The 16,469-nt window shown below is 44.5% G+C and overlaps 1 protein-coding gene across 1 annotated transcript in view; it reads right to left on the minus strand.

Moving 5' to 3' along the window:
• FNDC1 (fibronectin type III domain containing 1) overlaps positions 1-16,469 on the minus strand; it is a 74,904-nt gene that overhangs the window by 43,558 nt on the left and 14,877 nt on the right. The window contains exons 4-8 of the mRNA XM_012451383.2: positions 12,663-12,869; positions 5,691-5,789; positions 3,755-3,872; positions 1,693-1,880; positions 871-978 (exon numbers count right to left, since the gene is read on the minus strand). Coding sequence (XP_012306806.2) covers positions 871-978; positions 1,693-1,880; positions 3,755-3,872; positions 5,691-5,789; positions 12,663-12,869 — 720 coding nt within the window. The remainder of the gene's footprint in view (positions 1-870; positions 979-1,692; positions 1,881-3,754; positions 3,873-5,690; positions 5,790-12,662; positions 12,870-16,469) is intronic.

Raw genomic sequence — 16,469 nt, forward strand, 5'->3', positions numbered from 1 at the left:
AGTAATTTTCTGGATTTCTTTAAGCTTACACACACATTTTATAGATTCTGGACATATTAGACTTAGAGTTGCCCCTCAAATCTAATGACAATAAAAATTATTTCTTTCTTGGATAAAACATCCATTCCTTCCTACCCTTACAGTACACCTGCATAGGTAGTGCCAGAAGAAACTTCAGCATGGCTGTTTAAAATGTCTCCAAACAGATTCTGAAAGGTTCTTAAATGCTTTTACATTAAAAATAAAAGATTTGTGTGTTTATTTAGTATTCTCAACAGACTATCTTAAAATTTAATTAGTTGTAAATATTGTACTCTATTTTTATTCTTTAAAATATCTAGTTTCTTTTGCTATTTTGGTGTTATGTTTTCCTTGACATCAGTAAGTACATAAACAAACAAATGGTGACAAATAGGGAAATTCATTTTCCAGCAATTATTACTTGCGTTTTTCAAACCCATTAAATGTATTTATGGTCCCATTAAAGATATTGATGGTTCTGCAGGATTCCTGCTGATTCCTGCTCTTGTGATCATCCTAGCACAATGAAAAGACCCATAGCATGAAAACCAGGGTGCCGTTCAGATGGGGAAAGGTTATGCTGTCACACCCATGCAATGAAAAACATACTTCCCAACAGCAACAGCAAAAAGCCTTCATACTTTATAGGTGGATGAAAATAATAATCACATTCTTGACTGCTTGGATCTTGGGCAATGAAAATCTTGCATGAAATATTCTTATCCCTTGGGTGAGCACCTCTTGGAAGTATGTTGCTTCCCTATTTCTTTATCAGTCAACAAAGCCAAAAACAGAAGCCATGTTTATCAGAATCAATGCATCTTACAGTTTAGGGGATGAGATTCCTACCTTTCACTTTCCCCTCAGTCTCTGGTAGCGCGTCCCAAGATGCAGTGACAACTGTAGGTTTGCCATTGACCGGCCAGACGTTCAAGTTTTCAGGAGCTGTGGTAGGAGCTACAAAATAACGAGGAATGAAACATTTTTAAATGCCTTAGTGGATGTTCTAGATGTAAACAGCACATGGTCTCCAGGTGCACATTTTTATTATTGAAGAGCTACTGCGTTTATTTTTGTTATACGTGAGAGAAAATCCCACACTGGTTCTTTGTGATTTATGTCACTGCAACCAATTCATTTAGTGAGTTTAGACATAGCTAGGGAAATGCTCTTAGTAATTCAGAGTTTCTTTCATTGCCTAACGTTGAAATATACAAGGAAGATTAAGATCCAGTTCCAACTTCTTCTTAGGAAAACTTTGGAAGACATAGTTTAAGAGAAAAGAATGGTAGCCTTGGATACAGACCAAAATTTTTCCCAGAATCAAATGCCACCTCAGCCTAGGAAAGGAGAGGCTCTCCTACATACGAGAGTCATGCATTACCCAGGGGCATTCACACGTACGGTGGGGACTGATGCATACTACACACTGGGACGCAGTGTGCTCCACACATCAAAACAGCACGAATAACGTGCTAGTGGAAAAGACCAACAGATGGTCCCTTAACTTCTTTGCATTTATGCACAGACACTCTACCAAAATCTAGGCTTAACGTGACTCAAAAATACCCATGCTGGCCTTTGTCACTATTGGCATCTTACATTGTCTTTAAATCTTATTTTGGGTGTAATTTCCAAACTGAAAATTCAAAGGCCATTTCAAATACAGACCAGATTCTGGTGTTCTTTGGAAGACTGATGTGCTCCATTTGCCATCTCTTTCACCCTGTGAAATACGGACTGCAAATTCATACACGGTGTCTGGAATCAGGTTCTCAATCAGCACCCGCCTGTTAGTGATCTGCTTGTAATCCCACCTGGCCAGTTCTCCCTTCTCTCGATAGCGCACGGTGTACTGTCTATAAGCAAACACAACACAACGGTCTATCCAAATTCTCTGCATCTCAACACTAGATATCTTGCTGTTTTTCGTTCCTTGTAAGTGATGACTTTGGGAGGTACATAGTAAAATCAAAGAGGAGAAAAATAAACTTTTGACTGTTATTGGCTCAGAGAATCTGCTTAAGTTCCAAGCAAAGTTGCCTAAGGTAGGAGAAAAAAAAACAGAGCTTAGTGTCTTTTTAAGACCAAAAACTCCTACTGCTCAAAAGAGCAAGCAGAGATTATAAAAGGAAAGGAGAGAAGGGAGACAGTTTTCATGAGGCAACTACCTTATCAGGGATGTGTGTGTGTGTGTGAGTGTGTGTGTTTCTGTGTGTGTGTGTGTCTGTGTGTCTGTAAATGTGTCTACTCAAGGCACCAGTAGGGACCAGAACTGGCCCAAGGTACCTCAGCTCTCCAGAAAAGAAAGACAAAAAAGACTCATTTCATGCCAAATCAGGCATGTTTTCCATAGGTTCAGGTGGGACGGAACATGTGGTTTTGAGTAGACTTATTACCATGACAAGGAGCAAAAATGCGAAACAAACAGAGCAGGATGGAGGAGGCTGCTCTGGAACTGTGGTGCATGATGATGGGGGGAGAAATGCAGTCTGACCAAACATGGACAGCCTAGCAACCCCAGACAGCAGACACCCTCAACACACTAAGAGCGGCAAACGCCATTTATTAGATTCTCTTTCAAAGAAATTGTCTTGTGGACTCTTTGCAGTAGAAAGCCTTTGATGCATTAAAAATGTGCTTTTTTGTCAGAAGATTTCAGTTGAAGATGTGGCACACCAATTAACACGACAGTTCTGCTAAGAAAACTCAAGGCTTCTGTGGTTTCAGCAAGATGTTGGAAATCAAAGTCCAATGGTAAAAGGAACACTTCGTGTTGAAGAGGACCATATGGCTAGGGAGAGAATTGCCATGAATCTTCTGAGGTCTTTCAAAAAAAGCAGACATCATTTTCACTAGCAGACAGGAAAGAACACTATATATCTAATATGAATAATCATTTATATATATATGGATGTATATAATGTCACCATTATATCCCATCCATTTTAAACTATATTCCCCTTTCCTGGTTGCAGAGAGGTTGAAAAATTAATACATAATAACCAGGCCACCACATCTGTGACTTTCTCTTGGTTATATAATGTATTTAGTCATTGAACAGATAAAATTTGGGTGCTATATTAATCTACCACTAACAAGAAATGGTGTTCACTAGTGGCCTTTTAACATAAAAATATTTGAACCTTATGATCGGTTTGTCTTTTATTGCTGTTGCAAATGAATATAAAATCCAGAACAGCATAACATCATGGTTTAAGAGAAAATAAGGTACATTTCGTTATGTATAAAATGAGCCAGATATGAAGCAAGTCAGTGTTCAGCAAAGCCTAATGAGGAACTACTAAGTGTAAGGCATTAGACAACTGTCCACACTCTACATAAAGTCCATCCTACAGTGACTCTTCCTGGATAACAGGAGGGATGGTGAGACTGGGCCCTGTGCATGAACAGAACGTCAGTGAGAGAAAGCGAAACACAAATGGGGTGAGGAAAGAAAAGGAATCTAGGAAATTTCCAGACACAGGATAATCTCTGAGCACGTGAGATGTGAGTTCCTGCTGTGTGTACTACACACAAGGCCCTGGTCACATCCGATTTGTGGGAAATGTGTGACAACACTTAGGATTAACTAGGTTGTCATAGAGTGTTTACTACTCAGCTACAAAAGAGGCCAGCATTCACATCAGTCAGAAAATAAAATCATGAATCTTTTCAGGGCCAGAAAAATCCCATCTCTCATACATAAAGACAAATAAATAAGCAAAAGCACCTTGATGCAACAACTTTCTTCTGTTTTTCCAGAACAGGATCCACCCAGGACACAAGCACAGACTGGGATGACATGACCCGGACACTGATGTCATCAGGAACATCCAATTCATCCTCTTCTGAAATGACAATGGACCCCATAGAAAGGCTTTCTCTCACAATGGGCTCTGCTCTGAGCTCCTCAGACCTTGACAGGCCATTATTCACCCTGCATAATTTTTAGATTGCTTGTGTGTAATGTAGACAAAATGAAATTGATAGAAAGGCAAACAATTATTTGATTGATCAGTGTAAGAAAAATAAAAATCTCCATCTTGCTTTTCTTAAATACAGGCTGAAAAATGAGCATTTCACTTAAAAAGGTGCCCAACCCAATCGACACAGCAAATAGTACAAAGGGGATGCTTTGCCCAGATGAAAGATGGTCCAAGTAACTCAGTGTTTTCTCAAGGTACACTGTAAGTTTCTGGAAAATAATAACATTTTTATGGGAGGCAAAAGTTTAGGAGAAGGAAAGTTAGCTCACATTTCCTTGATGATCATGGCATGAAATGAAAATTCTGGTTCAAGCAACCACAAGATTCACATTAGATTTGATGTCCTCACAGTTTAGAATATATGAGTCCAAGACAGATTAAAACATGTTCAGATATGAACTAGAAGTCAGTTTGCCAATTTCTTAGAGAGATTTCTCTTTGTCATCAACAGAACATATCACAGTCACAAAGCTTATAGTCTTAGTTCAAAAGACTCAGAAGAGATCTTCGATATTATTCTACGGTTTCTTGGGTTTTTTGTTTGTTAGTTTTTTGTTTCATTTTTTCTTTTCACTTTTCAGGGACCATGTTTCAAAAAAGATGTGGGTTTTACCACCAGCAGGGGAAGGTGAAAATATTTAGCCTGCTAGAAATGTGATACAGGGACTTATCCTATGGCAGCAATTCATCAATAATAAGAGTGAAACATTGTTATTTGTGGAACTTCATACAAGGTAAAAAAGTATAACTTTCATTTTATGTTGTGAATTCACGAAAATAATTATGTTGTAGATTGCCTCTTTAAATTAAGATAGGTGGTCCAGAAAAGGTACCTGTCATTCGTTAATGTATCAGGAATACTGATAATGTCTGTGCAGGGATATGGGAAAACGTAACTATGTGGACAACGATCAGGCTATCAGCAAACCACTATGATGCTTTTTCTGAGGATTCCCAATACCATTTTAATGCAAATATAGCTGAAATAACATTTGTGTGTTTATCTTGCATGCACCACCTCCCACCTGCTCTTCCTTCTCTCTCACTTCATTCAGTGCATTACCCAGGGCAATTTATACTTGAGTCAGACTGCACCTTTACTGGAATGAACTCTTGGCTGCTCCTATCGTGGCAAATCTACTGCACAGTGAAGTGGCTCGAAATATACAATGAGATGTATTCCATCATAAGAGCACTCCAGCCTTTACATATGAAAGCAATATGCTAGGCCGGGCACAATGGCTCACGCCTGTAATCCCAACACTCTGGGAGTCTAAGGCAGGCAGATCACCAGAGGTCAGGAGTTCGAGACCAGTCTGACCAACATGGAGAAACCCTGTCTCTACTAAAAATACAAAAAATTAGCCGGGTGTGGTGACGCATGCCTGTAATCCCAGCTATTCAGGAGACTGAGGCAAGAGAATCGCTTGAACCTAGGAGGCGGAGGTTGTGGTGAGTCAAGATTGCGCCATTGCACACTCCAGCCCGGGCAACAAAAGTGAAATTCCATCTCAAAAAAAAAAAAAAAAAAAAGCAGCAGCATGCTTACACCCAAAATGTGACCATATCTGCCCTGTTATTTCTTTTAGCCTCAATAGAATTTATGTAATTCATCATTTGAAAACAGCATCGCATTCACACCAAACTATGGTTTGATCAAATGCATCCTTAGAAACATACCTGAAATCTTTCGCTTTGTTAAGGCAGCCCTGTAGACTGGTTGGCTCCGGCCCTGGGAGTTCATGGACTGCAGGGAGACCACATACACGGACTCCGAGGCTGTGGACCAGGGAGTGAGGGATGAGATTCTGGCTTGGATTTCTCAGGAACACACATCCCCTGGGGGTGGAGGCAGGGGATCCTCCTCCTGCCTTCCTCCCCCACTTCCTTTTTCCCATTTCATCCTTCTGGGGGCATTCCCTCTTCTTGAGGACAATGAAAGGTGAGCTCAAGAACTGCAGGAATTAAACTCAAAAAGAACACTACTCTATTAGAAAATGGGCAATTGATTTTTACCAGTACTTCCCGGAAAATGGGTTTCTATCTCATCAATGTCAAAAAGAGGTAAACAAAAATAAAACAAACTCATCAAAAAGAGATACATGCTTTAAAAAAGAAAAGAATAACACGTTGGCCGGGCGCGGTGGCTCACGCCTGTAATCCCAGCACTTTGGGAGCCCGAGGCGGGTGGATCACGAGATCAAGAGATTGAGACCATCCTGGTCAACATGGTGAAACCCCGTCTCTACTAAAAATACAAAAAAATTAGCTGGGCATGGTGGCGCGTGCCTATAATCCCAGCTACTCAGGAGGCTGAGGCAGGAGAATTGCCTGAACCCAGGAGGCGGAGGTTGCTGTGAGCCGAGATCGTGCCATTGCACTCCAGCCTGGGTAACAAGAGCGAAACTCCGTCTCAAAAAAAAAAAAAAGAATAACACGTTTACCCACATAATTTGCCCAATTTCTTTCTACTTCCAAAATTGAGAAGAGAGGGTTACTCTGTTTTTAGCTGTTATCAGAAAGAAAGAAGAAAAGAAAGAATAGCCAATGGTGCGTCATTAGTAGCCCAGGTCTTTGCTTCCCTGTGGAATGCTGTGCCCTTCAAAACTAAAATCCTCAAAACAGAGTCTCTGAAGATTTGCTAACAGCAAATGGAAGACTTCAAATGCACCCCTTATTTCTGGAAGGTTCTTTCAGTCAGTTCTTGCCCCACCCTCCGAGGGTCCCACTAGCCTGCAACTTAACCTGAACTTGAAAACTGAACAGTTGGTCCTTGAACAACACAGGTTTGAACTGTGCAGATCCATGTTATATGTGGATTTTTTTCAACGAGATGCAGATAGGATTGTATTCCAGAGACGCCAAACCTGCGCATAGGGAGGGCCAGCCTTTGCTATATGTGGATTCTGCAGGGTCTCGAGTCTGCACGGATTTGGATATACTCAGGGAACGCTGGAACCAATCCCAGTGTACACCAGGGACCGTTGTATTTGGAGAAAAAAAATGCAATGATGGAACAAAACTTCTCCCCTCAATTACTATGGAATCATAAAGTCTGAGACCAAGGTGAAATCTTTTTTATTTTTCTATTTGACCTTCTTATCTTACATATAAGGACGTAAAGCCCTAACAATTGAGTGACTTGCCCAGGGTCACACACTTACTCATAATCTACCCTGAATCCAAAACTACCAATGCCTCACTCCAGACTCTCTGAACAAGGCTCCTGTTGCAGCTTTAATTGTTTCAAGAATAAAAATGCAATCTGGCCTATTTCTAGTGCTGATAGTTATATTATCAGGTGAGACCCAGGTAAGTTAACAGAGGTGACGCTAAGATTCTAAGGGGAGCTAAGAGCACACGTGTCTCCTTCAGGCACTGCACACATTCGGACGGCAGCAGGAAATCACCCTTTTGTCTTTACAATCATGTCGTGCTAAACATGAAAGAAGACTTGTGTTCAAAATTCTCACACCGAGGGACTGTTTATGGAGAGTGAGCTGCTGTAGAAGGATCAGAGGTTTCAAGGGAAAAGGATAATATTTGACAGTCTGCTTTCTACACAGAGAAAGTGAATGACACTCTAGCCATAAATGAGTAAATTATTTATACGGAGGCACTCGGCACTCACCTCTTATTCTACTAGAAGATTTTTAAATGCACGTTTTATAAAAGGGAGGGAATAGTTTGTAACACTTGGATGCACAGAGCATCAGACTAAGCTTCTATATGGAGATGTCACTTCAGAGCTGTTCATGACTCAGTGCTGTTGATGATGGAATCTCACCAGAAGTAAACAAACAAATGGCCATTCAACCTCACAGTCCAGGGACACATGTAAGTAATTAAACCTGGAAAGCAGTGTCCCATCATTTCTCAAGAACCACCAAGAAACGAGTAATTTCCCAGAACTGAAATTTGTATATGCCTTCAATGTATTTCTTAAAGTTCTGAGTTTTTTTTTATGTCCAGATTTCTTGATTTGCTGCACTCTTGAAACTAAAGTTGGCCCAAAGTTATCATTAAGAAAAAGTTTTATTCGGCATGGCAGTAAACACAATGACAGCTCTCCCATGTGCTGAGTTTCTCACATGCACTTCTTCACTGAGTCTTAACAAAGCCCCACGCAGAAGCTACTGTTGTTGTCTTCGCTTCACAGACAAGGAAACAGGTCCACCCAGGTCTGCGGGTGCTGAAGCCTGGCTCTCAATAACTGCAGATGAGGCCCTGGCCCCCCAGCAATCTGTCTCTTCCTCATAGAAATATAATGAACGTGCAATGGTGTTAACATGCACCTCTTTCTGTGCCCCTGATTACTGAATAAACAGGGGAAAAGGGCTGGATGAGTTGGCTCATGCCTGTAAGCCCAGCACTTTGGGAGGCCAAGGTGGGTGAATCATTTGAAGTCAGGAGTTCGAGACCAGCCCGGCCAACAGGGTGAAACCCTGCCTCTATTAAAAATACAAAAACTAGCCATGCATGGTGGCAGGTGACTGTAGTCCTAGCTACTAGGGGAGAATCACTAGCTACCAGGAGAATCACTTGAATCTGGGAGGTAGAGGTTGCAGTGAGTTGAGATCGTGCCATTGCACTCCAGCCTGGGTAACAGAGTGAGACTGTGCCACCAAAAAAAAGAAGATGAGGGGAAATGAAATTCCCAAAATGGCCTGAACATTATCAACCCAGCGACCACAGGCAACCCCAGTCAGCGCCATCACATATGCCCACTTCTCGACCTCAAGTGTGTAATGGATGCGGCAATGGACATGGCACAAATATGCCCCCCAACTTCTACAGCTCCATGGTGACTTGCAGAAGGAAGTCTCTTGCTCCCTCTCAGCTCCCGTCCTGCTGTCTCCTCTCCCACTGACAGTTCCACGGCCCCTCCAGCTGCAAGTCTTTGCTCAAACGCCACCTTCTCTGTGGCACCTCCTTTGATGGTAGGTTCAACAGTGGTGCCTCCTGGGATCACATCTGATGCATGAGATGCCCAGTTAGACGTATTCAGTGACAGAGAGTGGCTCACAGAGCGGTGCTCCACTGCAGGACCCAAGGCCCACCCCTCGAGGTTCCTTAGCATGACACCACTCTGTGTAGTACCACGGGTTCCGTGGCCTCTCTGGTATAAACGGCTTGAAAATCCCATGCAGGATAAGTGGGTAGACAGGCTTCCCATGACACACCAGTTCCATTCCAACACTGCCCGGAGAATCCACTTCATCCCCATCCTGCACCCTCTTTTCCCTGCGATGGGGCAAGCTTCCAGGAGCCCTCCTCCTCGCGGCACCTCTTACATCATTCACGGTAGCAAGTCCAGTGCTTTTTATGTATGAAAATTTAAGAGCTAACAAATTTTACCAGAAGCCCAAGAGGCTGCCCTGATCACCCAAGTGGGGACCGGAGCCCACCCCTTACCTCAGGTCCAATATTTCCTCACGTACAGGCAGCAAAAAACATCCTTCTACTATGTTCAAGTGAGTCGGTGATTCACTACTGAAGAAATAAAATTTAAAAAAAAAAAAAACAGATCCAACCAGTTGAAAAATTCGTTCATGCTAAATGACACTTTAGTGTGCGCTGTCCCAGAAAGGCTCAGAACAAAGCAATCTGTCCGTTTAAACAAAGCTCCCTTACAGCAGCGGAAATGCAAAACCAGGGACAATACTCTCCTGCTGATGTGCGTGCAGGGTAGAGTTTGGCCTGCATCGCCAAAGTAGAGCCCACTTACCTGTGTATGGGTGGCTCAGGAAGGAGTGACTGAAGGGTATACAAATTAGTATGCAGCGTCGGGAGCTTGAGTCTCTAATTCAAGGTCTTCCTGCTAATACTACCGTCATACTTGACAAAGCACGTCCAGCTTGAATTTCTCCTTTTGCTTCCTGCATTTCCATGGCATTTCACGTGCCACTGCAGCAGAGGGGTGGCTGGTTGCCTTTTTGCTTAAATAGGTCTGGAGTCCGTACTCTGGGCTGGCTTTGATGCTGTGCCTGACTCTCAGCTGCCTATGCCACCATGTGGAGACCACGCAAAGACACAGAACACCATGCGGCCAGCCTGTGCCTGGAACACCCACCAGGCAGCAGAGCTCCTCCAAGACAGTCTTCAGCAGGTGGCTGAACAGCAGCAAACAGAACAGGGACGCCCTGGGCTGTATCAGGGAAGGGATTGGATGTGACCATCCACCCAATGTCTCCACCAGATCAAATCCAAACTGCTGATATGCGGGGTAGAATTTGGCTGGCATCACCAAAGTAGAGCCAGCTTACCTGTGCCCAGGTAGCTGGCCTCAGAGGTCCTGAAGAGCACAGAACTGCTCCGAAATGAATGACTGTGCCTTCTGCAGAGGAAGGCGCTCTCAGAGCACTGAGGAGTGTGGGCTCGCCAGGCTCTGTCCAAGCACGTGCTCTGTTTCCATACAGCAGCTTCCTGCCTTGGGCTGTTTCCTGCACCCCCTGTTCCTCTCTGTGCACTCCGCAGATCTCCTCCCAGGCATCTCTACTCTCTCCTCCTTTCCCACTCCCTTGCCTGGTCTCCCCATCTCAGTCTCACTGTCTGCCCATTCCTCTCCTTGTCTGAGGATTTCACCTTTTAAGACTAAATAGACCCCAAGCAATGGGTGCCAGGCTGCTGTCTTAGCAGCGCCTCCCCACATAGCACACACACCTGCCCCACCGCGCCCACCTCCTGCCTCCACACCATGGGGCAGGAAGCTGAGACGCCTGCCTGCAGGCAACAAAAGAGACCCCTCCAGGCAAAGGAAAAAGCCCCTCCAGGTGGGAGAAGAGACCCCTCCAGGCAAGGGAAGAGAACCCTCCAGGCAAAGGAAAAAGCCCCTTCAGGTAGGAGAAGAGACCCCTCCAGGCAAGGGAAGAGAACACTCCAGGGAAGGAAAGACACTTCTACAGATATAGAAAGACACCCCTACAGGTAAGGAAAGAGAGCCCAGGTCTTGCTGGAGTCTTCCAGAGGGCCCAATAAATCACGTCCTTTTCCTTGCTTGAGTACTGAACTGATTAGGAAATGCCAGCACAGCCAATTGGGGCTGAAAGCCTTATGACAGTGGTAAGAAGCAAGTTGGAGAATATGGGGCAAATGTACTTTACATGAAACCCAGAATTAGGCTCTCCACCCAAGCAGCCCTGGGCCCCGTGTGCGCTCTCTGAGGCCCAGCTTCCCCACGAGGGGCAGAGAAGAAGGGGCCCAGCCACGCTTACCCTATGCTCCTTCCAACTCACCTGTGAGAGAACCAGGGAGCAGGGGTGAGATAGCTCTCGCACTGTCTCCACAGGCAGGAGCCATCAGGCCTGAGGGATGAGTGTGCCCCTCAGAGCCAGGCCTATGTCCGCTACCCAGGCTTATGGATGAATAAGGCCTGCAAAGATCAGGACTCCCTCCAGGCCAGAACGAGCAAAGGTTTCCATCAGCATTCCCTGGCCAGTGCTTCCTTTACCCAATAAGGGGTTGGAAAAAAGGGAGGATGCCCTGAGTGATGGTTAATACTGAGTGTCAACTTGATTGGATTAAAGGATACAAAGTATTGGCCAGGCAGGATGGCTTGTGCCTGTAATCCCAGCACTTTGGGAGGCTGAGGTGGGTGATTCACCTGAGGTCAGGAGTTCGAGACCAGCCTGGCCAACATGGTGAAATCAATCCCATCTCTACTAAAAATACAAAAATCAGCCAGGTGCGGTGGCAGTGCCTGTAATCCCAGCTACTCGGAAGGCAGAGGCAGGAGAATCTCTTGAATCTGGGAGGCAGAGGTTGCAGTGAGCCAAGATCATGCCATAGCACTCCAGCCGGGGCGACAGAGTGAGGCTCTGTCTCGGAAAAAAAAAAAAAAGATACAAAGTATTGATCCTGCGTATGTCTGTGAGGGTGTTGCCAAAAAGAGATTGATTACCATTTGAGTCAGTGGGTGGGACAGGCAGACCCACCCTTAATCTGGGTGGGAACAATCTAATCAGCCGCCAGTGCAGCTAGAATATAAGCAAGTGGAAGAATGTGAAGAGAGACACTGGCCAGCCCAGCCTACATTTTTCTCCAGTGCTGGATGCTTCCTGCCCTCAAACATCGGACTCCAAGTTCTTCAGTTTTGGAACCTGGACTGGCTCTCCTTGCTCCTCAGCCTGCAGACGGCCTATTGTGGGGCCTTGTGATTATGTGAGTTAATACTTAATAAACACTATATGTATTCCATTAGTTCTGACTATTCCATTCACTCTCTAGAGAACTCTGACTGCTACAGGCTAACTTGCAGCTTCACTCGGCTACCATGTCTCATCTTAATGGGACCCAAGGCCCGGTGTCCTAAAATTCTAAGACAAAGCTTCAAAGAACAAAATGACAAAAACAGTCAAGATGACGAGATTAGCCCTAAGTCCAGAAAAATGGCCTGACTCAAGGAATCTGTGCTGTTGCGTCAGGAAGCCACTGACCAGCACTAGGAAGGCAGCCTGGAGCTGCCACTAACAAAAGGTTAAATGATGGCGTCCAGGATGGGCCTGGAGAAAACAGTAGAGATTCAAATCGTTGTAACACCCGGCAAGTGGACATTCCAACTAAAACACAATGCTCTTTGTGAATGAGCTTCTAAATAATGAAATGATCTCAAAGACCAGAGGAACCCTGAATACCAATGCATATGAAACTCACCTAGCTTTTTAATTTCGTGTGTCCGCTCATCTCTCGTCAGTGGAACATAGTTCATCTTCCGGCCACTCTCCCCGTAGCCCAGGAGAAAGCCTCGCGATCTGCGTGGACTCTTGGCTCCAGACAGGCGGGGCGCCTTCCACGCAACGGACAGCCTGTCATCTGAGGACCGGACACGCACACGCAAGGGCTTGTTGGGCACTTCCTTTTCTTAAAGAGGACAGGACACGGAAGTGGTTAGACAGTAGCCCACTTGGGGTTTGCCATTACGCACATGAGGTCTCCAAACGCTGGGCCTCAACAATGAGCTGCTGGCTTCAAACGCATTTTTTGGTAACTAATTCTAATAAGGACATTTTCCCCCCAAGGGTAGCAACACTCTATCCGCTTATTCCTCCCACATTTCATACCAAAAGGTCTCAAGAAATGTCAAAACTCCACGTGTGAGACCACCCGCCAGAAATCTTGGATGTTTCACAATGTCCCTTTTTATCCATTTCCTTTTGTCCCCTTTAGGCCAAAATTGTATATTCCCTGGCAAGAGCTGAAGGTCACTATAAAAATATAGCAGAGCGACATTATGTACTATTTAAAACTCTCCTCCAGAAAGCTTTTTCACTGTGATGTTGAAAAGATGGGCTTTCCTCGCTTTCACAATGAATCGCTAACTGATTCCTATTTTGGGTCTTAATTTTTCTTCCATATTTAAGTCTTGCTCCTCCAGACAAAGCCTGGTCATGCTACACCATCGCTGCTGTTCTCAATGTCTGGTTTTGTTTTTTCTTGCTACATCAATCAATTTTGAGAAATCCTCTTGCTAAGCCAATTAATCTTAACAAATGCTCTCACTGTGAACTTTCTCAAAGCAGTGCATTCTGGTGATCAATATTTAGTGTTTAAAATGTGCTTTTATATCAAGTAAGAGCTGGTATATTTGGAAACAAGGGTTATAGATCATGTGATTACCACCTTCCCTCTCTTAGAATATGCGACTGACCACGTTCTAAGCCCTCCTTTGGGGATCCAGTTAGGCTAAGGAGCACCTCTTTAACTGTGTAAGGCAGTTACTTCCCAGGCATTCCTCCTCCACTATACACTAACCCTATCACCAATTCTGACTGCTTTTATTAGACTGGAAAATTCCCAGCTAGGCTAACATTTCAACACTAAGACATAAAAACAAAATCTAATATCACAAGCTAGCATGCGCTTCAAGAACACATAAATAATAACCTTTGGAGAGGCTGAAATGGCAGACACCTGGTTCCAATGTCCTGAATCTAACCCAAAGGAATATCCACTTGTAGATTAGCTGGAGCTACCCAACCAATCACTAGGCACCCCTTTCCTACAGGCCACTAAGAGAACACCACGTCATGCTCAACAAATACTTTCCCCAGTAATCAAAGTAGTAATTGTTTTAAAGTTCTTTTGTTTTTAATCCAAAAGTATAGTCAGTAAAATGAGCAGATCTACTGAGAACACACACACGGGTCTTATGTGGGTCAGCTGAAACATAAATCATTGAGCAGAGACAGCATCCTCTGCCCTGAGCTCTGCTCCAGTCCCAAGACCTTCCCAGCCATGCGTCTGGGGGTGGAACCTGCTCCTGGGGGCCACACTGTCCCTGCTGGGCCTTGGGGAGGATGGCAGTTCTCTGCTACAGGACAAACTGATTCTGACTCGCAATCCCTGACACTCCACAGTAATAAGCAGCAATAAAAAATTTTTAAAGGGCCTTTGAAATTTCCTGAGGTGGAAGATTCCCTGAGGAGTCAGGAGTGAAGTTCCAAGGACAAGAAGCCTGGTTGCAGATGGCACAGCTTGTTGCCTGCAGTGACTGCAGGCGGCTCTATCCTGAACCATGCCAGGTTCACTAAACAGGCCACACAGCCCAACAGCAGGGACAGCGGCTTCCCACTTCCAGGCTCTGGCCTTGCATATGCTTCCCTCTTCCAGGCTCTGGCCTTGCTGTCCATCCTAGAACGAGACCAGGCCCACTGAACAGCCTCGGGCACAGGGCTGAGGCTGGCTCTTGCAATCCCCCTATTTTACGGAATGTTATGATCTGCAGCAAGCTCTCACATGGTTTATTTAGTGGTCCCTACAACAGCTCCAAGGTAAGTAGGATAAATATCATCACCCCCATGAGAAAACTGTGGCTCACAGAGGGGAGGTAGTAGCTGACGGACGGTCACATAGTTGTGTAGGGCCAGGCAGGGACCTGAGTTCAACCATTCTGACTCCCAGTTCCATTCCCTTTCCATGATGCCCCTTTCATTTAAGCTCCCCTCACCCATGGGCCATCCCCCCAACCTCCCAACCTCTTCTAATGAGTGTGAAACTAGGGTTTTGAGCCAACCAGCTCCCTTCAGAGTATAAACACACTACTGCCTTGCCCAGTAGGCATTACATATAGCAAAACAGCATTCTCAGCAGGCAGCAGATGGACAAGAGAAGGACTGTCACCAAAGACCCCCAGGGAGGACTGTGCCCTAGACAACATGGCACTCGCTGTCTCTGCAAAAACCAGAGTGAAGTGAGAATGTCCTCCCTCTAAACACAATTGTCTCTCTTCCAAATCTTTGGGTTTAGAAAAACCAACCCCATTTTTTTCAGGTATTTTGAAAATTTCCTTTCTTTAATGCTCTGGGTTATGTATACCATCAAACATCTTTTATAGATCATCTGGTAATCCTCTTTTAAACTGATGTGCACATTAAGAAAACTAGCCATATGGCTCAAATTCATCTGCAATTAAATTATTTAAGTATTTTCTCTGGGTTGTATGTGATAGCTTCACCAAAGCCTTCTGAAATTCTCTAACAAATCTCTTGAAAACAGGAAGTCACAACCACCAAGGGTACTGGAGCTCGCATCCGCCAGCTCTGAATGTACTTCAAACCTGGTGGGACACATTCCCTCAACTGCTCTTGATACAACAGAATCAGGTTACTTGCACCCAGAACCGGCTGATAACAGAAGACCTGCAGCAACTAATTACATATCACCCACTTGGCAGGTCCCCTGGATGAAACAATTACCATCGGATTGCAGTAGACCTCAGAAACCAGACAGGATTCGAGTATTTCTCCTGATTTGTGCCACCGGCTATGCCAATTGGCAAACATTCTGAAGTTGTACAGAATCAACATCTCTTCTTTTTATGAAGAAAAAAACTCTAAAATTCAACACGATGTTTTACCCATTCTATGCTAGCTAAACTTGGTAGCTTCTGGAGTGGGCTTACACAGGTTCTGAAGTCAAAGTGAATTGAATCTATTATGGGCTATGTGGCTTAGACTTCTCTCTGCACTCCAGTTCCTTCTGTGAAATAGTGCACAGCACATGGGCTTTGTAACATAACCATGTAAAGTGTTCTGTGCCATGCCTGGCATGTGTTGTAGTAAGCACACTAGCTGTCTTTGTGGCCCTAACAAAAATCAATTCCCTCATTTGTTAGATTCACTACCTGAGTGGGTAGCCCCCTTCAGAATGGGAGCTGTAAATGAGCTTACCACCATGTCTTGCATACAGGAGCACTAAAAAAAAGTGTTTCAAAGAACCAAATGTAAGCAAAAGAGAGGGCTTATTGCCAGTGACCCTTTACATTGAAAATCTTTTCAAATACGAGGTTGCCTGTAGTCAGATGAAGAGCATTATTCATCATCTTCATCAACATCTAGCAATTATCGGTGACTCCAGGTCCCACTCTTCATTGGTGTAAAATGCATGACCACAGCTGTCTGGTGGTGACTTTCTCTTGGCCCAGGACTCCCCAATGCGAGGTCTCCACATGCTCACTTCCAA

This window comes from Aotus nancymaae, unplaced genomic scaffold (assembly GCF_030222135.1).
Source record: "Aotus nancymaae isolate 86718 unplaced genomic scaffold, 86718_ANA_hifiasm-v0.15.2.pri h1tg000040l, whole genome shotgun sequence".
NCBI classification, from domain to species: Eukaryota; Metazoa; Chordata; class Mammalia; order Primates; family Aotidae; genus Aotus; species Aotus nancymaae.